The sequence below is a fragment of the Mytilus galloprovincialis genome, chromosome 12 (genome assembly GCF_965363235.1).
Source record: "Mytilus galloprovincialis chromosome 12, xbMytGall1.hap1.1, whole genome shotgun sequence".
Classification (NCBI taxonomy): Eukaryota; Metazoa; Mollusca; class Bivalvia; order Mytilida; family Mytilidae; genus Mytilus; species Mytilus galloprovincialis.
This window is the reverse complement of record NC_134849.1, coordinates 37,926,811-37,954,047: the sequence shown is the minus strand read 5'-3', so window position 1 is coordinate 37,954,047 and position 27,237 is coordinate 37,926,811. Positions and strand designations below refer to the sequence as shown.

At 31.4% G+C, this 27,237-nt stretch overlaps 1 protein-coding gene across 2 annotated transcripts; it reads right to left on the bottom strand.

Moving 5' to 3' along the window:
• LOC143053458 (neuralized-like protein 4) lies at window positions 1-27,237 on the bottom strand. Of its 2 annotated transcripts, XM_076226249.1 has the most exons (8): window positions 27,166-27,237; window positions 24,315-24,548; window positions 14,972-15,047; window positions 9,846-10,012; window positions 6,533-6,592; window positions 3,144-3,179; window positions 2,416-2,492; window positions 1-368 (listed from the first exon to the last, which is right to left on the bottom strand). In XM_076226249.1, the coding sequence occupies exons 2-8, from the start codon at window positions 24,505-24,507 to the stop codon at window positions 171-173; spliced, it is 807 nt and encodes a 268-aa protein (XP_076082364.1). In that variant the 5' UTR covers window positions 24,508-24,548; window positions 27,166-27,237; the 3' UTR covers window positions 1-170. The 2 variants fall into 2 exon arrangements, with proteins under 2 accessions (XP_076082364.1, XP_076082365.1); XM_076226250.1 differs by lacking the exon at window positions 3,144-3,179.

The window sequence follows — 27,237 nt, the reverse complement described above, 5'->3', positions numbered from 1 at the left end:
TATTTTAGATATGCATCTCTATTGTTTTCTTTGATAATTCCAACTTCTTTTGATATAGAAGTTCATATACGTAACAAATTAAACACACAGTGTAAGGTTTTTGACCACGATAAACTATGATGAAAATCTACAAAATTCGTACGTTCACATGTAGAATGCGTAAATGTGTCTCATTTATTTTTTTCTTCATACTTCTTCAAATGCGAACAAACGTTGACGGCTAATCCTAAAGGCATCTTGAAAAATTCTTTTAGGTCCTTTTTGTCGAGTTCTAATAAGGCAGCCCCATTGACGTGTTCTGATCTGAATTTCTCAACATACGGCGCACAGTCCGGTATAGACTCTATGAACTCACAAACTGTTTGTACCTTGAAAGAAAAAAAAAATATATAAACTGTATAATTCATTTCACAACACAGATTAACGTTTCACAATATGGTTACTTGTTGATGTTCCGGACCATATGAGTATTTGGACCATACGCGTATGGTCATGACCATATGGGTATATACTCATATGGTTCGACCATACGCGTATGGTCGGGGTAATTAACACTCTGTTACAGTTTACTTTTAATACTTCTAAACTCTTCATATGGTATGATCGTTCATTCAAAAGACGCTATCATATAGGTAATTTTATCGTTATATTATAATAAAAAGATAAGCTAAATAAAAATAAGAAGTTTCCCATTGTTAATTTTACTTAATTGTCAAATTTAAAGTAAACACATTTTATACCGATGGTCATTACCGATGGTCATAACCGATTTGTTATTACGAGTAAATGGCAATATGTCGACTAAAAAATTAAATTCCAAAAATTTCTTAATGAACTGTTACATAAGAAGTCACTGGAAAGTAGCATACTATTAGTTTATTTAAGTTGTGTTGTGAAGATGGTGTATTGCAGTCAACCATTTTACGATATTTGAGATCTAGAGCTTCTTAAAAACACTGTAGACATCAGAATTGCCAAAGACCTCGGTATCACTGCACGCAACTGCAAAAAAGGCTTGTTTTTTACTCGCAAACAAAATGTGTCAATGAAAAAGATCGTGCACAAAACTTGCAAATGCAAAAAAGCTATGATACCGTGTGGAAGTGAATGTCATCCAAGCCTACATGCACTAATGTAACTAGCGATGAAAACTAACTATGGCATCAATATTAAATTTTTCGGTAGTTTTTTTTTATTATAAAATTAAAAAATTGTCATGTTTTAAACCATCACTGTTTTTTTTTAGATAAAGTTCTTGTATTATTGAAACGTTTATAATGTAATTTGGAAAAATAAATATACCTATATGGTCCAAATACTCATATGGTCCGGCCCGTTAATAACCAAACGAGTATTATACTCATATGGTCCGACCATACGCGTACGGTCGGACCATACGTGTATGGTCCAAATACTCATATGGTCCGGAACATTGATACAAACCATATATCTAACATATGTTACGGATATAGGAGCGACCTATATATACACTCTTCAAATGTTATTCTGAACTTTGTTGTATGTTTAAACATTTTCCGACTGCTTAGATGTATAACAACAGTACATAATACGTGTATGTACAAATTGCTTGATTATCTTAATCTCAGGGCAGACACATATTTACATTTTTTTTTTATTCAAACACGCATTCATGTAACTACAAACTGTTTATAAACTTTTAATTGCAAAGCTTATCCATGTTAACAACAGAAACGAAATCTTTCTAAGTGCTCACAATAAAAAAACGAAAACTTACTTTTTTTATCGAAATGCTGACATCAAATAATTATATTCTCTTAACATGGCGTATCGTTTTATTTTTGTATCGTAAAACTCCATAAAAATAATCCCTCAACAAGGAAAGGTTTAGTATCATGCTGATTGCACCTTGGTAGTAGATAGTGTTTGATTTAATTCAAATTTTAGATGTTTGGCAGATATGTTGATGTAAAGCCACCCTTGCTGTTGGTATAGGACACTCACCATTTCGACCAGTAAATATATATTACTCTTTAAAGCCCGAAATTAAGATTTAAATAACCAATATCATTGGTAAATATCTTCACATTAAATATGTAAACGTTAAAATTGTAAGACATTTTGATATGTTTTTTTTATTATTAAAGAGTCGGAACGGAACGGTTGCTAATCAACATTTATGTTTAACAATATTGAAATTTGCTTATTGCAATTTAAATACTAACACGATTTTCATCAAAACATTCAGCGCTTAAAGATTTATCAAACCCGACACCTCATGTATTTAATTTGATGTTACTCGCGTTTTGAACTATTCATTTGAGTCACGAACGTTTATGAAGACATGCATCGTTGAATATGTACCAAATAAGATATAATTATATACGTGTGAGGATTTTGGAAAAATGCTTATAATAAGGTAATAGTTTGACATACATTCCAATCTGCTGGTCTCCCGCTGAAATTAGATGATTTCTTGATTGCCACCTGTGCTCCCGCTACTGTAGCAGACTCTGTTATTATGATATAAACTGTTAATATAAGACATGTATTCGCTCTTTTCATATAAAGACTGCTTGTTAATTTATATGCATACTCAACAAATATGTATATGTCACAGATGTCTTAAAAAATGAAATGGTCAAAACAAATGCCTTTTTAAAACGTCTGCTTGTTTCAGTTAATTGATATTTTGTATGCTATCAATTGATATTGGCATTGAACAAAAAATGTTTTAAACAATATCCAGCATTGTTGAAATGTCAGATATTATTACATTCAATGAAAAGTTGCACAAACATAGACACTGATAGTATTGAACAACAATGTGTTTAAATTAACTTGAGAATTCTCAAGCATACAATTTAACTTTGTTTACAATTTCTTATGAACGCTGTTGCTGTTTTAACAATTTGACCAAGGACCATATTCGATAAATTGTTTTGTTTTTAATGTACTTCGTTTGTAAACTAGGCTCTTAATGTTTATCATTTTTTTTTATGAAGACAGTGTTTTATATAACATTTGATGGTATCACTATGAATGGAACACACTATGATGTGTCGATTACAATAAACATGTATCAACGTTTTCGTTTGCTGATTAAAACACTTAACCACCAATAAACACGATATGTCGAAAAAGAGTAAAAAATAAATATCTACCGCTATTTTCTGTGTTTCCCTTCTTCGAATCACAATCTGAAACCAATAAATAACAGTTAGATCATATAGATGGACGTTTAAGCTATTATATAGCATTTCATTTAACGTGGGTGTTGCACGAAAATTACAACTTTGAATGATAACAATCGACAAGTCAAATGCTTTGGGATAGACGTGGATCGATATAATGTGTTATATAAATCAAGAAATAGCAGACTGAACTACGTACGAACATAAATTGGAATGTTCTTATTACTTCGTTAAATGTAACTCAAATAATGCAAAAATTGAATTGTATTATTTTCCAGTAGCGATCGTTATTTCCGTTCATTTTGTGTACTTGTTGCCGCAATATTCACAATCAGGTAAAGACTGTGTCGTGTATATGTGATGTAGATTGTTGCATATTGTATTATTTCCCCCTTCCCAGTGACCCATGATTGCTAGCTTTACATTTTTGTTCAATAGCTGCTCATTGTATTTCGCTTATTTTTAGATCAAAACGAGAATAATTTTAAATGAACTTCTTTCTTAAAAATGAAAAAAAAAATGTGAAGATATTTTCATACACGTAGAAAAGATGTTCAAGTTTTGTAATGTAAGCTACGTAATAACACCTGCCATTTTTGTCAAGGAAACATACATAGCACAAGTACTTTTGAATAAACAGTGCATGTCAATGGATTAAAGATTAAGTAGTAGTGTGAATACATCCTCCTTTGTTATTTGTCAAAACTCTAGAGTGCTCCATTAGTAGCTGAATCTGCATATAGTTTGTATGTACGTAATGGAAAATTGTGTCTGTTTGAGGTGGAACAATTAAGAATTGTGTGCCTCAAAATATCAAAAACGGTTTACACATTCATATATATGAGTTATGTTATGCATGGTGAAGCTTAACCAATGCATTTAAACACACAATGCGCACAATAAACTTCAGGATCGCAGTATTGCAAGTCGGTTAAATATGTTTGATTACCAACAAATATAGTTACTTATCAATATATTCTAACGAAAACAATTTTGAAAAGTCTCAGAGATAACAAAACTAGAGGCTTAAAAGAGCCGGTGTCCTTCAACTTAGTCTATTATCAAGCACACTCTCCAACAATGAAGACGAGAATAGACTTCAAGACAGACATCTCTATTTTGTTGAACCTATATTACTGATCTTTTTGTCAGCTTAGTTTCTTTGACTTATAACATACACAGTGTGTAATTGTCCTAATAGGAGAATACCTCGGGTCAATATAATGCATATCGTATTAGGACAATTGAACACTGTTTAACGAATTTATCCTGATTTTGTAATATTACATATTAGTATATTCAAATTCAATATTAGGACAATATCAAACATATATATTTTAGATACTTAATCAAAAACTGTGAAAAATTAAAAATATTTGGACTATAAAGACACTTCAATTTGATATTGTTTTATTAGGTCATTGGTATAAGGGAGATAATTCCAATTGACGTAATACATAAGGGAGATAATTCCGATTGACGTTATAAAACAATTGTACTGAACTTTATTAGAACAATATTAACCAATCAAATTGGGAGAAATTACTCTAAATCAGAGTAAAGTAATTTGTCTTACATATATGGACAATTGGTAGATATAATTTTTTCTGAACATATACGTTCCTTTCAGTCATATTGGTTGGTAGGCGGAATCATCTGACAATTATTTTTAACATATTCCTTTATAATGAATGTGGCCAAGTATAGTTAAATTTGTCACTATAGTTTCAGAGAAGATTTTTGTAAAAGATAACAAACATTTGCCAAAAAATGTTTAAAATAGATCATGAGGTAATTTTTGTCGTGTTTGCTTATTTGAAGATCTTATTTTGTTGAACAATTTTGCTGTTTCATTAAGTGATGCCAATCGACAAAGTCAAGCAACCTCACAATTGACTGATGCCAAACAATGGTTCCGGACGGATGTCAAGTAAAGATTAAAGATTGAGAATTCATTATAAATCAGGTCCAAAGATCAACCTAACAACAACGATTGAAATTGATATTCATCAACATTCTACAATTTAAACATTCAGTGTGGAAGGATTGATCAAATGTAAGATATTTTTAAAAGCGGAAGTGAGTTATCGACCAATATTTTAACTTGAAGTCGTGTTTTGGTACTGCAATAAACAAAAACAAAACTCATTTACTGTCTCTAATAACAATTTGAATTAAATAAAAGCAAAAACGCATGCAAAAGAAACATATATTTGATGTATTTTACCTGTAAAGATGTCATTTTTAAAAACAAAGATGGCCACCATGACGGGATAGATTATTTTCGTGGCTACCCTCTTAATATGATATAAGTTCACCGCAAGACATGTTCATACGACGTTTCATGTGTTTATCGCCATTTGCATGATTTATGTTGTATGCTGCTCAACTATTAAAAATGCAATCGAAATATAAATCATAATCTGAAGAACCAGGAGATAAAAAAAGGATGATAAAAACAAAACAAACGTTATCATTAAAACTATCTTATAGCTCTCGTCAGCGCAGACAGAAAATAAGTAACATACCGCAAAACAAAACACAGAAACATTAAGGAGAGCTCATGTGATAAGTGCTTGTATACAGGCCAAACCTGGCCAAACAAATAAGGCATAGCAACAAGTAAAGATGACCGAAATGATTGTTAGAGTTTTAACTGCAATAATCTGTTCTACGGTCATCATGTTAGATTAAGTTTTACGATAGAACTGTGCATTTTATTAAGGGCTTTTATAATGCTAATTATAAATGTTTTTTTTTATTAACACATTTTCATCAAGGTGAGATAATTACTTTCTGTAGAACATTGTTAAATCTTGTGACAGTCTTATTTAATTAGTCTAAGTGAATGCAAACGATCACACGCAATTATATAAATTTTGACTGAAGTGTGATGCAATGCTATTTCAGAGACATGACTGGCGATTTCATTGAGGACAGTATTAGTTTAAACATATTTATTTAAATGGGATGGGGAAACAAGTTTTGTAACTTATATTAATCCGTTTCCACTTTGCGGGTGCGAGTGCTGCCCTGTAGCGGCATTAGCCTGCTCTTTTTCGAAATCTACAAAAGTGTTTTTAACGTGCAAGAGATATGGCTCTCTTGTAACACGGGTCAGCCATTTATCGTCCCCTTCCGACGGACTATCATCGTTTCCTCGAGACCATAATCGCAATGGTGTCAAGGGAGAGCCGAAAATTCAGTTCCTGAAATTGTCATCCCAGAGTGCAGTATTGGTGCTGTAATATTTATTTGAATTATTTATTGTTATACTATCGTTAGTTTCTCATGTCGATAGACATATCTTTTTGGTTATTTTTTGATAAATATTTGTGAGAAATGTATGCATAGCTTACCTTTGTTAACGATAGAAACTTGGCAACATCTTCCTCCAAGGTCAACGACACCATAAACAACTGTAAAATAAAGTGTTTTTTTTTTCTTCATTTTTTAAGGTCGTAAAGTTCCAAATCATTGCTGCATCCAGATAATTTGAAGTTTAGTGGACAGTATGGCCATTGGCGATCATATTACATCTGTTTTTTAAACATAATAACAATAACAACACATAAATGTCGACAAGTGGCTGTATTTTAATCAACACAGATTGATACTGCATCAATAAACGAGAACATCTGGAATAAAACTTGGTGAAAAAGCAAGGCAACTAACAAAGATGAATGACGTTTATGAATCAGAATAAAAAACACAACACACATAATGCTTTTCAGAAAGTAAGCTAAACACCGTCGAAGCAAAATTAGAAATAATTCAATAGATCAACCAACGTTCAACATCATAATTAATCATTAAACAACAGATTAAATACGAATACCGCAAAAGTCAACAACAAACAACTAAAACGCACACTGCTGACTTGGAAAATTCACATTTACAGTATAGAGTCGTTAACGGTGATGTTTGTCAATGTAAATGTTCAGCATTTGCTGACAAAATAATGTCACACCACGAAAAAAAGTACAAAAATATCGTAGTCGGACTATTGACCAAGTTCTGACAGAAAATTTCGGCGATCTTGATTCTTTCCTAGTTTTTTCCACGATGTATGTACATTTTCTATAGTTTTAAAGATATAGGAAGATGTGGAATGAGTGCCAATGAAACAACTCTCCATCCAAATAACAATGTATAAAAGTAAACTAGTATAGGTCAAGGTTCGACTTTCAACACAGAGCCTTGGCTCACACCGAACAACAAGCAATTACAAGTGTAAAACCATTCAATCGTGAACTCCAATTGTCCAATCTATATTAAACAACAAGAAACGAGAAACACGTATAAATTACATAAACAAACGACAACAACTGTACATCAGATAAGGTTGTTTTTGCTTGACCAAAAGCACGAGTATGATAACACTTTCAATTACTTTCTAAGAATATTGACAACTTCATTTCCGTGACTTATTTTATCTTATACTTACTCGTATGTGCATACAGATAGTGTAATTCTAATGATTTTCACCCTTGGAAGATTTCCCTTATCTATAGTGTGCTAATACTAAGCGGGAAAAAAACAAATTGGAAACTATTATTACTTGATATGCTTAAGGATTATTGCTGCTAGAGAAATCACTATTTGTTCACCATGATAAGTTTAATAAAAGTTATGGGTTTTTGCTTTTAAGAAAATGATATATCGTTCAAATTATTGCAAAGAAAATCAAGAAAAAGATCATAATAGCAGTTGCCCGTTACGGTTTTTTATTAAAGTTGTTGTTAGATTGTGCCTTAACAAATGTAAGATAACGGTTCTCATAAAGTTATTTTATTTAGACCATTCCTGCATATTATCTGTACTTTAATTATTTTAGTGAAGCTACGTAAATTTCCAAGGTGGATGGTAGGACACATTTTTGAATCAATATAGCACAAATACGATTGTGGCTAAAAAAACTGTCATTTGACAAATGACAAACGATGTAATACGAACGGATGAGAACATGTTACTTGTCTGTTGGGAAAGGGGAGCTTAAACACAATTTTTTATTTGCCTTAATGAATTTTAACAAAAGGTAGTTTATATACAAATATGTATAACCATGCAAATATGTATAAGCATTTGTATTACATTTTGTCACTCAGATTGATTCATTCTAATCTGATACACTATTTTGTTTAAAACAACGTCCATGATATGGTCGAAAATAATGTTTGTTTTTCTTTATCCTGTGTTCTGTAATATTTAGAATAGGAATCAGAAGACAAATTGCTTCATTATGAGTTGTTTTGTGCAATGTATAGCGTAAACCATTTATCGGCTTTATCATATATATGTAGGACTCAAAGCTATGGTGGGTTCCAAATCTATGGCAGATTCCTAATCTATGGTAAATATGACGTCATGCCATCCCAAATCTATGGCAGATTTTTTTAAATCCTAATCTATGGCAAATTTTGTAATTTTTGTTGTTTCCAAACCTATGGTAAATTTTGTGCAAATGGTAAACAATGCAATATATATACGACCAATGACTTGTCTTAAATAAGTGGAAATATACGACAACGGGAGCATGTCTATACACATTTGTGGAATAAACTTTCCATAATGGTCAACCAAAACATTTCTTAAATGATGAATTCATATATCCTAATACAGACTTTAATATTTAAAATAATTATTTTTTAATGCATGGTACTTGTTTAACCCATTCATTAAACCAACTAATTGAAGTCCCTTAGCAAACAAGAAGGCAGATTTTTATATAAAAAAGACAACTAAAAATGAACAGTTTAAATTTTCACATAATTTTTTTTTTGTAGTTAAAGTTTGTTTTTTATTTGATGACAATTCTAATCAGATCGGTATCAGGTAATTTGATCTTTCAGTTAATAAACTTTGCCTGACGTAAAATATTTTTTATAAATCCTTTTATAAAATTTCCGGCACTGAAAACAATCGATGTCCTTATTCATCGCGGGCTTCGGTCGGTACAGCACATTTTGTCCCTCTTTCAGATAAACGGCCACGTCTTCCTTTAAACCATCTGCAAAATGTTGTTTAGTGAAATACCTTCATCTGAAATGGTAATCAAATCCATCGGTTCCGTCGTATTCGGCAGCGACGATGTAATATGGCGTTATTCAATTGTGACGTTATGAAAAAGAGAGATTTGGAGAAAACAAAAATCAGCCATAGATTTGAGTTGTTTGGCGTTTATAACGTCACATTTGCCATAGATTAGGAATCTGCCATAGATTTGGAACCCGCCATAGATTTGAGTCCTACATATATATCAGCGATATTTTTTTCGAGGTTTTGACCTTATATTTGAATTTGATATCATCTTGACTCGCGTTTCGCTACTTCTACTTCATCATGTTCATAAAACGATGACGTTTGCACGAATAGTACAATATGAAAAGTACATGGTCTACTATGAAAACTCCTTTCACGGTATTTGCTTCACGATTATTAAAACCGTAAGAAGATCAATTAGTTATAGAAACATTTTAAAAAGTATTTCTATAACATAAAATAATGACTAAGTATAAGTACTCAAATAAAAAAAAATGTATTTAGATACAACACTATCAATTTTACAACTAACATTATCACATTTGGCTACCTCAAATAACAATCAATAACTCCAATAAATTATAGTACCATTTTCTTATTGCATTATACCCCTCCATATAGTGGTCTTACCTTCGGGTAAATTAGAAAAAGCTGTACCATGGTCGATACCATTCAAGTGAAAGTGTAGGGTATTGTCTGAAGCTTTCATTATACCAAGTTTATCACCGACTTGTACTGTATACATATTTATGGAATATGAACCAATGCTCTTTCCATTTTTGAATAAAAAAGTACCACTGAAAGATAAAGTGTAAACAATGAAGGTTTCTTTTTATTTATATTGTCTTACCCGATTATTTTTTTAAGGTAATCCTGACTTAAAGTAATTTAAGACATGTAATATTTGTAATTATTAATTAACTACACTGTTATTGGACTTAATATGATGAAAACTGCCTATGTAATATAATGTGTAAACTCGGCTAATACAGAATAACTCGGCCAATATAGATTTGTTCTGTATTGGCCGAGTTATTCTATATTGACCAAGATGACACAAGTGCAGGATTTCATAACGTCTGTAGATTTTACATCGAAAGTCACGATAAACACACACTGAAAGTAAACAGTTGTTTTGAAGACGCAGTTGTCATTTAGTTATCTTAAACATGCTGAAAATTATGGCATACATTTCAGGCGAAAGACTGTCACATTCATTTCTGAAAAGCAGACGATAGAACTATTTCAGGTTTGGGGAACGAGTAAATTATCACACAGTTCATTTTTTGACGACCTCATAATTTCACGATTGTACACATCGATTTTAAATTAATTTCTGCATAAGCCATACAATGGCATTACCTTTCCAATTACTATGTATGTGTCGCGTCTAGATTTAAGTTGTAACACTTTATAGTGACTGAAAAGGTGTGAAAAATTCATCAGATGAAAAAATGCTGAAGACACCTAGACACAGCACCAGATCATAATGTATTGCATCTAATTAAAAGAAACAAACTGAGATTTGCATAGTTCCACTTCAAGGTAAACATATTTATCTTTTTTGAAATGAAATTAAAAAAATATTGTAACACTGTATATAATTAATAAAGATACTATTACGTGTATTTCTGTATTGACCTTGTTATTGGTCCTCGGCCTCGCCGCAGGCCAATACAGCAAGCCTCGGACCAATAAAAAGGCCAATAAAGAAATACTTACGTAATAAAATCATATAATCAATGTAGCTTAGATTTGGTGACACAAAATAATCTCTTTCTCCACAAATGGCATTGTTTGACGTTTCCCAAATAATGTTTTCATTACTTTATTATACGACATTTACATGTATCTGTGATTAATGAATTAGTGTGCTACTTAATATTGGCAAGGTCCTTAAATATTATTTCACTTTCAAAGGCAAATATTGTCTCATTTATAAACTTTGCTAACTTATAAGTTCTTGTTTTCTTTCTTCATTGTTTACTGCTTAATGGAAAGCTGCAAGTATGTCATATGTAGTCTGTATGTTGTTGTGTAATACTATATTACTGCAATACTCCATAACACTAGTTTGCAATTGTATGACATTCTCCGTTTTTTAAATGATATACACATGCTACTGGAGCTAAGAAATACAATGCTTGCAAAGTATAAAATAATATCAAGGCAACCCATAAACAAGTATATTGTTTCGATTACTACAAGGAATATTATTATTACAAATTGAAATGTATCTATACATTGGTCTGGGTAATGTGAAAAAGTTTTTAACTTTGTGTATATGTTGTTGGTCGTTGAAGAAATCAAACACCAACATTTAACGAAAAAATAGTCAATTAACCCAATTATAGCATTGGGAGTCATGCATAGATACATTGTTAATATATTAGTAATATAGTAAGAAAAATTAGGAACATTAATGCGTGTTGTGATGTTTGGAAATGTCGTGATATTACATTCAAGGGCTGGGCCTTAATATCAAAATCATTGATTGTATCGACGGTAAAAATTGGAATCTAAATGCGAGGAATACCTGAGAGATAAGAAAGAAATAAACAACATCATGTAAAAATGTGTAGGGAGAGCAACACAATGTAATTAAAAGGATCAACGGATGCGGGTCAGTAAAGAAAGGGTCGAGTTTGATAAACATCAACTCTAAATCTAAACAAATCAAAAGTAAGACATAGTTTTAGGATCATAAACCGATATCTGCAACATAATAGCCGAATAATGGTTAAATAGACTGGATATCAAATATTACGTGATATTTTTTTCAGAAAAATGTATTGGTTTCCGATGATGGCAAATAGAAAATTTCCCAAAATTGTATCTTGATTCAATTAAAACGTGCAAAATATGGTTACAAAAGGTACCAGACTTATCATTTACTACGCCAGACGCACTTTTAAATTAAGTCCAATAAATAGAAACGATATTCTTAACCAACAATTATTCGAAAATAAAAAAATCAATACAACAGAATTCTTATTTTCTTCACTAATTTCGGAAAAAGTAAAATGAATGCAATTAAATTTATTGGGATATAAAACAAAAACATAAGAAAATAAACCATTTTATAAACAATATCATTGAAGATAAATCAAACTGGATTTCAGAATCGACAAGATTGAAATGAGTAATTCTACGATCGTTCAAAGTTAAAATAAAAAACGTCAGCCTGCATCCCGAACGACACAAAATGGTTATTACTTTCAAAGTACTCTAGAAATTTACGGCACAAAATAAATTAGTAGATCCTATATTACCTATCTTTGAAAATTATCCAATATTCGTACCAACAAGATATAGGTCCAATAAAATAGAATATACAGTAAAATTCGGAACTACCTCGAAAACAAAATATGGAGAAATTTAGATAAATATCCTCTAAGAAAGCAAATCAAATTAGCTGGAAACTTATAAGAGTATCTTCTCGGTGTAAACACTGTTTAGAATAGTCAAATCAAATAATGGTAAATGCCATTTTTGTAAAACAGAAAAGCAAAACCCTCACACAGCATTTAATAACTATAACAGTATAAAGGTTGTTTGTTAGTAGATGTTAGACATGTTTTATGCTTTTAAAAAGCTGAATGTGCTGAATAATACAGCAGATATTCTAATGAGGCAAAAATTATAATACTAGAAATATACGGTTTCAATAAAAAGAAAGATATGATGTCATACCCAACACGGTTAAATATATATTATTAATTATCAAAGAGGGACGAAAGATAACAGAGGGGCAGTCAAACTCATCAATCAAGAATAAACTGACAACGCCTGGCCAAACATACAAAAAGACAAACAGACAAACAATAGAACACATTACATAACATAGAAAACTAAAGAATAAGCAACGTGATTCCCATCAAAAACTAGGAATATAATCAAATATCAGTTTCTTTCAATGTTGCAACCTTATACATCCAACAACAGATATGAAGTATACATTAATGACAATCGTCGATCATGTGGCCTATCAAAATTACTCACCGACACACTACAGTGTTATTCATGTTATCCAAGTGTTTAAAGAACACATTTTGTAGTGTGATTCATGAAGTATATCATCTTACGTACAATGCTATATTGTTTTGTATGCTGGTTTTCCCTTATTATCGTGTATTACAGTTATAACTGGTATCAGGTTAGTAGGAATTTCCTACTTTCTATACTTGACCATTTTCAGTTATAGTATTAATGAAGCAACTATTCATCAGAGTTTAATTGTCACACGATAAGAACAAAAATCCAGTGTTAAGAGTTTTATACAAAAAAAAATGCACCAGGAAAATAGGTTTCCCATCCTGAGACCCAAATTGAGACATCACTTGACAAAATATACAGTGGCATGTATGATATGAATGGTTCTTCAACAACGCAACAGGGACGGTATTTGATTATGAAATACATTAAAGTGTTTAAATGTTTCTTAAAAACAAAAAGAAAAGGATTGTTCACGGGTTATATAGAATTATTTTAGTCTTATGAAAATGAAAAAGCTTGCAATTAAATACATGACAACTCTATCAATGACATATAAAGCAATCTTATATTAGTATAACAACACCTAATGTGATTTGTATATAGAGTAAAATTGAGAAAGGAAATGGGGAATGTGTCAAAACGACAACAACCTTACCATAGAGTAGAAAACAGCAGAGATTTATTTTTGTTGTTGAGCTAGCTGGGTTTGTTTTATTTCTGTAGTGACTGAGATTTTAACACAGTGTCGACTCCAGTTCCTAATAGTTTGACAGTTTTACCCAATATTTCTGTTTGTTTTGATTTTATATTGATGTCAATATAATAGAATATTATGCAGCTATTATACAAGTGAGAAAAAAGCGAGCTGTAAGTCTAAATTTTGCCACACTGACACAGACAAATAAACGCCTGTGCCAAGTAAGGCTTATAACAAGTATTTTCCATTTATTTGATATTTGAACTTTGATTTTGCCTTTTGTTCAAGGACTTTCATTTTTAAATTGTCGTTTAAGCTTTGTATGTTGGTTTATTTATTTTTACATTGAAGCTATGCCGAGACCAGTTGTTATCTAAATGTTTGTCAAAGAGAACACCACGTCATATAAGATATAAACAACTGGTTAAAAACTTGATTTGTTTCAACTTTGTCAAATACATGTATAAACAAAAGGCTGACAATCAGTTGCTATAAATTTCAAAATCATCAAGTATTTCATTCATATTCAAATGTCTACATTCAATGTTACTATAATATTTCAACACTAGCGAACGTTTGAACTTTTTTGAAAACCCAAATTATGAAAATAGAAAAGCAACTTAACTTTACCTTCATCAACAACGTTTTGCAATGGCGATTACCAATATTTGTATAAAAGGCGTTTCATATTTAGTTTGATTTGATAGATCTAGATAACGGTAATTTGAAGAAAAAAAAATTGATTTTTGTTTTCCTCGCTTCACTTAATATTACCTTGTATTGATGTACCACATACTCATTGAAACGCTGTCATCACATCGAGTATCATTTCATAAAGTCTATGAAATCTGGTGAATATTTACTTAAAAGTATGCTTGTGTTTTGTCTTGACTTTTATATATTTCAGGTGTTGTTCCAGCGGTATGTTTTTGAGAAAAGGTGATTGAAACATATCTACATGTTTTGTATCAATAGACTATTCAAAGGCAAGAGTGGTAACAGTAATTTGAAATCAGAGAAACGTGTAGAAAAGTCTCATTCCTTCCTTAAAACCTGAACTCACAGTAATATCCAGCTTTCTTTCAAGTCCACTCCCCATTCAATTTCCGTTAGATCAGATGGTATATTTGTCGTCACACCTGCCAATAGATCATAAAACTGATATGAGATTTGTAATATTCAATACGGTTTGCATTTGTAGATTACTATACGATTGACAGATTTCTGAGGTATATGGACTGATATGTTTTGAATTAATAGTACCAATGAAAATTCATTAGAAAATTAATTTAATTATCTTATTTTAAAATTGCGTTTGTTTTGCTGTTATATGTGTTTTATTAAATTATTTTTAAAAACGTTATATGGTTTCAAAATCAGAAATTGCTAGTTTCAACAATTGACACGAATCTGTGACGTTGTATTGTAAACACTTTTTTCAGTTGACATGATAAAGGTTCTTGACATAACTTGATGTCAGTTGTTTGTAATATCGTTTATTTAGTTCACTTGTTATTTTGCTAAAACTGTTCTATCAAATGATAGTAAAGAATCTATAAACTCATCATCAATGTATTTCATGGTACTGCTAAACGAGCTGTAATGTGATTAAGAAAGTAAAAGTAGACTACTTAAATAAAAACCAACGGAATAATAAAGCTTATACAGTCCTGGGGGCAACAAGCATATTTCAGACGAATTGTGCACATCCTGCTACAAGCATGAAATTTGCCATAGACCTTCCTCAACTATTACTCTTTTATTTCAGATGGTGAGGCATTTGAAAAAAAATGTCTCACTTCCGGTAAAATCCAAAATGGCGGACATCATACTTAAATCGTCCCAATATCGAAGGCTAGTATGTATAAAGGTAATAGTATCATGCTGCTATAATAATATTTGGTACAAAGTCAAAAATGCAATGACCACCACAAAAAAACAAACTATCTTCACATTTTGAAAAGAAGTTGAATATCAAAATAAAAAAAAATGATATATGTATGTCCGCCATTCTGAATATTACCGGAAGTAAGTGTTTTTAAGACATATGTCGTATACATTGTATCACTTAGAAGCATCAAAGAAAGTTTCCTGCACAATGTAATGATTGTAGCAATACGTTAAAACACATTTCAATCACCCTCCCTAAAAAATAAGCTTATTTAAGTATAATGTCCGCTATGTTGGATTTTACCAGAAGTAAAGTTTTGAAAGACATCTAATCTATAATTTATCCAACAGTAGTACATAACAAAGGTTTGTACCAAATAGTCTTATAGCAGCATGATGAAAACACCCTTTCACAAACTAGCCTCTGATATTGGGCTGATTAAAGTATGATGTCCGCAACTTTGAATTTTACCGGAAGTGAGACATATTTTTCAAATGCCTCCCAATCTGAAATTAAAAAGTAATAGTTGACACCAAATTTCATGCTTGTAGCAGGATGTGCACATTTTTTCACAAAGCTGCCGTACTAATAAGTCTACAACTGACTACGTCATGGAAAAAATGAAGACACACTAACTAAAAAAACAGCAGTATATACAATATTAAAAGAAGATTTGGTTTGAATGCAATGGAGATAACTCTCAACAAGAGAGCAAAAAATACAGAAATAAGCAACTATAGGTTAACATAATGCATTAAAAAAAAGCAAGGCCCATACCACATAGTTAGCTATAAGAGGCCTCGAAATAACAATGTAACACAATTCAAACGAGAAAACTAACAACTTAATATATGTACAAAAAATGAACGAAAAACAAATAACCCATAAACACACGAGACCCACTGACGTACAGGCTCCTGACTTGGGACAGGCACATACATACAATATGTGACGGGGTTAAACATTTTAGCGGTATCCGGAACAGGGGTGACACAGCACAACAGAAGAAAGAACTATAAAAATCAGTTGATCAAGGTTAAACACAACATTAAAAGCAACAAACTAAGCGCCATACTCAACTCCGAAATATACACAAGAAACTGAGATAAAAAAAAATCATACAAGACTAACAAAGGCCAGAGGCTTCTGACGTGGGAAATGCGGCGGGTTAGACATGTTTTTTTTATATCTCAACCTTCCTTCCATACGTTTAGCCAATGTAGAAAAAACAAACACACAATGATACGCACTGTAAAATTCAGTTTAAAAAAAGTTCGAGTCCGATGACATAATAGATAACAAAACAAACTCAACAAAATGGCAATGATACATTAATTAACAATGGACTACCAGCAATTACTGACCAGCTCCAAACCTCAATTAAACTGTTTGAAATATTATGTCTTCCTCATATAAATAGCAAGTACTATCCCTTCAGTTAAGGGTTGGTTTTATACTATTATAACACATATATTTTAGAATAATAATTATTGTCTTTATTTCCGATGCAAAGATGGTATAAGTTAATCAATATCAGAGCCAAAATATGCAATCATAAATGAACTGACAACAGTATCGTAATTATATCCCTTCTTTATAAGTCTCTTTAGAGGTTTTGTTAGCTTTTGAGGTGAATGCCGACATTGTTTGTGCTTTATAAAGAATATTACCATGAAAACAACTCGATGTGAACTATCTTACTGAAAGATGTCATTGAACCGATGATGAAATTTAGTAAATGTGTTGACTAGTTTGTGATATCGAAAATCCTGGTGTACTAATTTTTCAGTAATACACAAATGTATCTAGCTTAATTATGATACGTTGTTACATACACGAGACAATCTTACAAGTTGAGATATATATACACCATAAGAAGGTCACAAGGGAATGCCATCTAAAATGTATATTCTAACATGACGTACTTCAAACGCTTTGAGTACCCACCCGTGGTAAAATATGAATATATTGGCAGGGCTGTTCCGATTGTACTCCCATGTAATGTGTTCTTTTATGAATGAGTTACCCGACGTCATAGAAAGATCACGTAAGAATATAAGCATGTTATGGGAAAATACACGCTTGTGAAACCGAAAATCATCACAACAAAGAAAAGTTAACACACGATGCTAAAATCTGGTATAAGCCAATTATTTTTATACCTATAATACATTTAAGTAAATTATCATTTAAATTCATCCAAAACTATATAAATACGTTTTTGAAAATAGTTTTAGCACGTCACTAATTTAGTTTGCTTCGTTCTTTCACTTCAATTTAAAAGTGCGTTTATTTATGGGAACGGCAAATATTGTCCTCCACCTAGAACGCTTCGACCCAAAAGAAATGCCGTATTTGTCCTATTTGAATCAAAATAATTCATGTGGACTTGAATATATGGTGATTTTACCACGGGTTGTCCGTTTATGCCGATATTTTACCCCTCGCTATCGCTCAGGGTAAAATATTTGTCATAGAGGGCTAACCTTGGTAAAATCACGATATATTCAAGCCCCACTCAACTATTTCTTAAATAATCGATAGGAAAAGAAAAATCATCTCTGTTATCATAAATTTAGTATTGAGTCACTCTGTCTATTTAATTATAGAATAAGGTATCAGGTTATGCATAAAAGCCTTTGCAACACTTCATCAATCAAAACAACACAAGAGTACACCTATTAACTTGCATAATGTAAACACTTATGTAGACCAGTCGCCCTTTGCAATGTTTAAAAGTAAAATACAAAAGTACGGAATTCAAAGGAAAAATCAGTCCCTTATCAGTTGGCAAAATAAAAAAATCAAACACATCAGACGAATGGAAACCAACTGTTATATTCCTGATTTGATAGTTGCATTTCATCATATGAATTAAACCAGGTTTGATAGCTAGCTAAACCACTCTCACTTGTATGACAGATGTATTATATTCTTACTTTATTTGGCCTTTTTAAACAATTTTTGTTATGACTATATTGTAGACGAAACGCGCGTCCTGCGTAAGTGTAAAAATTGAAGTCCTGGTATCTATGATGAGTTTATTTACAACCACTGGGTCGATGCCACTACTTGTCGAGATTTATTTTCCCGAGGGTATTACCAGCCAAGTAGTTAGCACTTCTGTGTTGACTTGATTTTTCATTGATATGTTCATAATAATAAATGAACTGTTAACAAAACTTTGAATTTTTGAAATACTAAGGTTTTTCTACCTCCGGAATATATTATCTTAGCGGTATTTGGCAACACTTTTAGGAATGATGATCTTCAATGCTCTTAAACTCCGTTCTTTATTTGCCCTTTTTAGACATAGTTTGATTCGAGGGTCACTGATGAGTCTATTGTAGACGAGACGGGCGTCTGGCGTCAGTGTAAAATGTTAGTCCTGGTATTTATGATGAGTTTATTTATTTCCATTACATTGACAATAATGTGTGCACAATATAAACAGACATAATAGGTACAAATTTAAAAAAGGGATATAGCAGTCACCACTGTGTTTTAATCCTAATCCCCATAGCACAAACAAAAGTACAAAAAGGAAAGACACGACTACACAAATGACCATAACACAAAAATACACAAATGACAATAACACAAGAATACACAAATGACCATAACACAAGAATACACAAATGACCATAACACAAGAATACACAAATGACAATAACACAAGAATACACAAATGACCATAACACAAGAATACACAAATGATAATAACACAAGAATACACAAATGACCATAACACAATAATACACAAATGACCATAACACAAGAATACACAAATGACAATAACACAAGAATACACAAATGACCAAACCACAAGAATACACAAGTGACAATAACACAAGAATACACAAATGACAATAACACAAGAATACACAAATGGCAATAACACAAGAATACACAAATGACAATAACACAAGAAATACACAAATGACCATACCACAAGAATACACAAGTGACAATAACACAAGAATACACAAATGACAATAACACAAGAATACACAAATGACAATAACACAAGAATACGCAAATGACAATAACACAAGAATACGCAAATTACAATAACACAATAATACAACGACAAAGTATAAGTACCGAATCATGCTAGTTGGATGTAACTGGTCTTAAACGAAAGGATTATCAATTTCCAAAGACACATACTGGAACACTGTGACACGTTATTGAGATGAAAAGTCCATACCTAGACTCTATTCTTGAAAACCATCATGTATCAGTTGTGAATATTTATCATCAAGATAGTGGTATCTTCCGATAAATGTTTTTTTTTTAAGGAGGAGACGTTCCTTCACATAACCCTGATTCACACTCGTTATTCTCAGACACCGGTGATGTTTTATAAAGCTGGTTTTCTTGGATTAAGGAAAACTAACATATTTGTGAATGTTGGATTTCGTGGTTTTGCCTAAGTTTGCATACACGCCTGTCAATGTGTCAGTCGTTGAACATTTAAGATCGTGGTTGACCTGTACCAAAGAAATCCACGAAAAATGGTATCCAACGATTTATAACGAATCTACGTACAGTATGATCAAAACATTCGCATGTCAGAGTTTTTTTTAAGTATTCTTCTAAATCCAGCTCCAACAATGCTTGATTATAGTTAAATACTATAGATAAAAGAATATTGGTGTAACTGTATAATACAGTAGAAACGCTTGAAGTATTAACCCACTTATACCACATGTGAAATGTCCTACTATTGTGAATACCTTCAAATTATCAAAATACTTCTGTTGAAATTGTGTTACCTTGAATGCGTGGATGGAAACTCAAAATCAAATCTTAAGTAAGTAATTCACGCTAAGTATTGTTTACGACGGTTGCTGTTAATTGTTTTATTTTCCTATCTATGTCGCTTTTCCTGTTGCATATGACAACTCTTGATTTGTCAAACGATATGGTTGGTATTTCCAGTGAAAAAACACCTTACAGGTCAAAGTGTTACCCCCTCCGAAATGAAAGAACATGTTTTGTGAAGAAATATAAATCTGAATGTGTTTATAAAAAAATATTAGACAGAGAGACTACATTACATGGAGGTTGATGTTTCAATAAAGGTTTCTGCAACAACCTTGTTTTAATAGTGCAAGGATTTTTTTCCTGAGCAGTCATAAGTACAAAGTTGACCATAACGTTCGATTTAAAATGACTTATACTTTGTTCAATGATAATAGCTACCACAACGAAAATATGATTGCTTAGTGTAGATTTTATAAACACTTTTTATTAAACATTTTAGAACAATTAGCTCATGTCACGAGTTATAATATTTTCAATTATGGCCCGACGAAAATATGAAAAAGGTGAATACCCAAAATTATCAACACGACAAGGTTATTTCAATGAGGACACAACTTTTAAGGGTTGACAATTTTGGATATTCATTGCTTCTAAAGGGCCACATTTGTTTTATTATACCAAACTAATAGTGGCAGGCTATTATTAATTATAGAAAAACACTTAAGAATTCGTTTAAAAATCAAAAACTAAAAAGGTTATCCGCTAGTATTAATTTTAAGGGTTAATCTATCTTCCATGCAATTGAATGAAAATCAACCGAATTATTCCATGTCACGTGATTGCGTGTTACCAAAAATGAAAGTTTTTAATAAATCTAAGGTATAATAATTATAATTATGACCTTGATACAATGTACTTGTTTTAATAATCAATATTTATATTTCCCAAATTAAAGCTACTCTTCAAATGGGCATTGCTGATGACATAGCTCATTATTTTTATTAGAAAACAATATATCAGAACTTCAGTGTTATCTGGCCAACAACTTGCTTTTCAAATACTAACTGTATGACATCAGTTGTAGCAAACATAAAAACGGTTAGGTTACAGTAGTTTTACGAACGTAAACACCATTGATTGATTATCATGTAATACAGGTATCGTATAACAAATAACATTTTCACAGTTGTATGCCTATCTAGCGTCCCATATACCACAAGGATGACGGTAATATAGTGTAACGGATGTGTACATGTTTCAATAAAGGTTTCTGCAACAACCTTGTTTTAATAGTGCAAGGATTTTTTTTCTGAGCAGTCATAAGTACAAAGTTGACCATAACGTTCGATTTAAAATGACTTGTACTTTGTTCAATGATAATAGCTACCACAACGAAAATATGATTGCGTAGTGTAGATTTTATAAACAATTATTATTAAACATTTCAGAACAATTAGCTTATGTCACGAGTTATAATATTTTCAATTATGGCCCGTAGAAAATGTGGAAAAGGTGAATACCCAAAATTATCAACACGACAAGGTTATTTCAATGAGAACACAACTTTTAAGGGTTGACAATTTTGGATATTTATTGCTTCTATAGGGCCATATTTGTTTTATTATACCAAACTAACAGTGGCAGGCTATTATTAATTATTGAAAAACACTTAAGAATTCGTTTAAAAAATCAAAAACTAAAAAGGTTATTCGCTCGTATTAATTTTAAGGGTTAATCTTCCTTCCACGCAATTGAATGAAAATTAACCGAATTATTCCATGTCACGTGATTGTGTGTTACCAAAAATGAAAGCTTTTAATAAATCTTAGGTATAATAATTATAATTATAACCTTGATACAATGTACTTGTTTTAATAATCAATATTTATATTTCCCAAATTAAAGCTACTCTTCAAATGGGCATTGCTGATGACATAGCTCATTATTTTTATTAGAAAACAATATATCAGAACTTCAGTGTTATCTAGCCAACAACTTGCTTTTCAAATACTAACTGTATGACATCAGTTGTAGCAAACATTAAAAACGGTTAAGTTACAGTAGTTTTACGAACGTAAACACCATGGATTGATTATCATGTAAAACAGGTATCGTATAACAAATAACATTTTCACAGTTATATTCTTATCTAGCGTCCCATATACCACAAGGATGACGGTAATATAGTGTAACTGATGTGTACATGTACATGTGTGTTGTACTTGACATGAGCATGCAGACTAGTGATACTTATACTAGAAACTGCATAATCTCACAGCATTTTGGTTTATCATTGTTTTTCGGTGGAGTTTGTGTTTCTCGATCTTTATAATTTTGTATATTTTTTTTCTTATTTAAAAAAAACATTTTATGCCATTTTTGTATATCTCTTCTTTACAACTATGTAAAATAGCAACATATTGACTGTATTACCTATAAACTTTGATAATTATAGATTATCGTTGATCATTTGAACGAGATTGATTTTCTCGCTTGAGCCGGGACGGCGAAAGCGAAAAAGGCAATCGAGATGAAATGTACAATGATAATCTTTTTATCGCTATTTTACCTATGACGACGTTGTCAATTTCGTGTCAATTTCATGTCAATTTCGTTAGCAACGCCGCGTGCATGCTTATATATAGTTTCTAGCGATACTTTTCCATCTCAAGCGAGTAGCATGATATGAAAATTATCACAAAAAAGATCAAAGGAAAAATGCACAAAGTAGCGATAAAGTGTTTTATCATAATGTGAATAAATGTTAATGTGTCTAGTCGGTCTTTTTGATTTAATAAAAATAGCTCGAATATTAGTCAAATCTACATTTGTGTACATAATTGATTCATTTTAGCAACTGTATAGAAAACATAACAGAAATGCTACCACATACAGGTTTTTTTTTAAACTATGTTTTTCAACTTTCTACTCTCAGTTAACAATCGGATGATAATCATCGTAATGATGGGAGGGTTGCATTGATAAAGTAAGGTTTAAAAAAAAACCCATGTAGTATCTCTATCATGCAAAACACATAACTGTATTTGGGCATTTTCCGTTATCTGAAACTTCTTTTCGTGTTTTCTGTCTTAAATACAAGCTTTAAAAAGTTTGTACTTCTAGTGAATCCCCGAAACGTAAATATTTTAAAATTCAAAATCCTTGTTAACATGTTGAAAATAGCTGATATTTCTTATAATATATCGGTGTATGACAACATATTAACTGTCAATGCAGTAAAATCTCATACAGTATATTAGACATGTTAAGTCATTTTCTGCTGTTTTGAAAATATACCTTGTTAAAGATAAGATGAACAAGAAAAATCATTGACACTGACTATCATGAATTTTTGACGTATTTTACAATTCACAAAAATGCAGATAATGATAAGGAATTGATGATATTAAATATATATAAAACATTGTGAAAGGGGGAAAATGCAGAATTATAATGAAATTAAAAAGAGATGGGAAGTGCCAGCAATTTACCACTCAACATTGTCACAGTCTTAACTTGCAAATATTACAGCTGCCATTTTTTTATTTTCTCACGCTAACACATAATATTAGAAACTGTAAAAGGTAAAACTATTTTCTATGGAATCTGATACATAGTTTTCTTAGACAAAAACTCTGATTTTTTTAAATAGCGATTCTATCAACCTTTTACTTGATAGTAGTGTTTGGTTCGGTCATTTCAATAACATTATTATTAGTTTGTAAAGTATGATAACAAAAAATACCTAAGCCAAGTGATGTAATCCATTTGATAACTAGCTCGTCTACTTGTATTTCATAAACTGTGCCATTCACTAATGGTGTGTTGGTAAAACAAATACCATCACCATCTGTTTCGGTTGGATTTAATCGCTTTGCAGTGGTGCAATTGTTTTCAAGGGAAATGTTGTTACCACAGCTACGATGAAACTTCCACATATCTTGTTAAATTGTTTGTTCAATTTGCTTACTTCAACCATCTGTAATAGACAATGTGTTCCATGTTAAAAATATGGAAGAAAGTAATTATACTTTTGCATTCGTGAGATACAAAGATATAACATATACAACTACGGGACAGGACGTCCGATCGCGAGATTCGACATATAGTTTCATTGTTCTCTTCATCAAAGGTCAGTCGGTATTGTCCAAATTTGATGTTTATTTGGTTGCAGTGACTGTTTTTCTCGTTTTTCTCAAATCTATTTCGTGCTGCTCACATCAGTGTTACGCTACATTCTTCCAAAGTGTACAAGTTTCTTCAATAGTTTCTTAATCCCTCCTAATGGAAGCTCAAATATTGGAAGTATCGAAAGTTCAACGTAGCAATTCACATTAAAAAGTCAAAACAAAAAGACAAAGTGAAACGGAAAATTTCTAAGTGATTTGTAATGATGATGTAGAAAGGTTCAGCTGTTTCGTAAACGTAATTCAAACATATCATAACTAAAACAGATTGTAATATTCGTATGCAGTTATTTAGCATAACTTGAACATATTCTGATTTTCATGAGGTGTCTCGTATTCGTGGTTGATCGCTTTGTGAAGATTCTAACTGAGCTAAACATGATTTTACTTTTACTTTATTATCATTAATACAATGTTATAGATAAGAAATATGATTCATTAGAGATTTGGGTATGTTATGAATATGCAAATAATTTACATTGAAGTACAGTATGTAAATGCGACATAGAAAAACATTAAATGCTAGTTCGTTTGTCGGTTGTCATCATGAGTTTTAACAGTAGGGCATAGGATGTATTCCTGAAAGATCACCCTCTGGTGTTATTTTGAGATACTTATTATCGTTTTTAAAACACCATTACGCTTTTCTACATGTTAAAGTAATGTCTAATGTTTCTTTGTATATATGCTATGGTAAACATCAAACATCAAACATGAAAGATAAAAGACTATTAAACGAAACAGAAACGTGCACAGAGGGTAGAATTTAAGGGAGTTGGCTTCTCAGTTTCAAAATAATTAGTTTTTCAAAGAACTAGCATTATTGATAGGAGATTAATAAAGAAATCAAATGAGCAAAAACAAATATATAGGTAACCGTGCTCGTTGACAAGTTTAAGTCCTCAAAAACTATAAAAATAACTAAAATTTATCATTACACATGTAAAAGAATTATAAAAAGAAAAATGGGGGTCTCCTGGCAAAACTTGTTACGGCATTAAAATGAACAAACAGTTATCAAAGGTACCAGGATTATAATTAAGTACGCCAGACGCGCGTTTCGTCTACATAAGACTCATCAGTGACGCTCAAATCAAAAATATTTATAAACCCAAACAAGTACAAAGTTGAAGAGCATTGAGGATCCAAAATTCCAAAAAGTTGTGCCAAATATGGCTAAGGTAATCTATGCCAGGGATAAGAAAATCCTTACTTTTTCAAAAAGTTCAAAGTTTTTTATACAGGAAATGACCACATTATTGATATTCATGTCAACACAGAAGTGTTGACTAATGGGCTGGTGATACCCTCGGGGACGAAACGTCCACCAGCAGTGGCATCGACCCAAAACCAGAGGATTCTGAAAATCTGACCAAAATTCCAAAAACTAGACAAGCAAGCTTCCTTAATAGACGTTTCTAATAGTAAAGAAAAAACACATTTCTTATTGATTTGTTTCCTTTTTTGTGGAAAAAGTAAGGGATAAATTCCCCTGAATTTAGTTCATACTTTTTTATTTGAAAAAAAATACATTTTCTGAAATCAGAGTACCGAAGTAAGATATATGTATAATTCGGCTCCTTGGTCGGTTTGTTGGTTTTTTGACACATTCCCCATTGCCATTTTTTTATTTTTTATTTAAGAAGTTAAGCTTATCTTCCTTTTTAAGACGCATATTCTACATTTTCCTTGTATATATGCTTTGTTAATCAATGAAACAGAAAAGTGCGCGGAGAGCTGAATTTAATAGACGCTTGTAATAATAAAGACAAAGCGTATTTAGTATTGATTTGCTTTCTTGTTTAGTGGAAAAGGTATGGGATAAATTCCCCTAAATTTTGTTTGCACTTTTTCCATTTTAAATAGAAACTCATTTACTAAAATCATAGTATCGAAGATATGTATGGATATTTATTTGGCCGGGTTGTTGTCTCTTTGACACATTCTCCTTGCCATTCATTTTTTTTTATTTTGAAGTAGTATAGCTTACCTTCCTTATTCAAACGCATAACTATGATTCAAACCGCAATTTGACACACTTATAGTGAACAATAAACAAAGGTTTAAACACATAAAGTAGAAAGAAGTTGATCTTCATATATCGGCTGACCGATACGTGTTTATTCATTGTGACAGGTCTTTGAAATTATCACACCTTTGATAATTCAGTTGTTGTCATTTGAAAAATTCTGTTATTATTGTTGTTTATAAATTGTTCTGTTAAAAACTTAGTTATTAGCTTCCTCGATGAAATTGTTTCATATTTTTTGTGTCGGTTTGTTATAAAACCTGTCATTCCAAAAAGCTTAAGATCGTCTCTTAAATCAAGGATATATTACCATCGCAACATGGTAAATACATTTTCAAAGCACATGTTTACATGTCAGATTGATAAAAATAAATATTTACCGGATATTTTCCTGAATTGCAAGTAGTTATTATAACAAAATGGACGTTATTTGTTCAAATATTGTAACCAGG

Excerpts from the sequence above, each read along its gene's own strand:
- LOC143053458 (XM_076226249.1), bottom strand. The coding sequence starts at position 24,507 with ATGTGGAAGTTTCATCGTAGCTGTGGTAACAACATTTCCCTTGAAAAC. Across the intron at positions 15,048-24,314 it reads GATTACATCACTTGGCTTAG|GTGTGACGACAAATATACCA; the intron begins GTATTTTTTGTT and ends ATCTATTGGCAG. Across the intron at positions 369-2,415 it reads GGAGACCAGCAGATTGGAAT|GTACAAACAGTTTGTGAGTT; the intron begins GTATGTCAAACT and ends TTTTCTTTCAAG.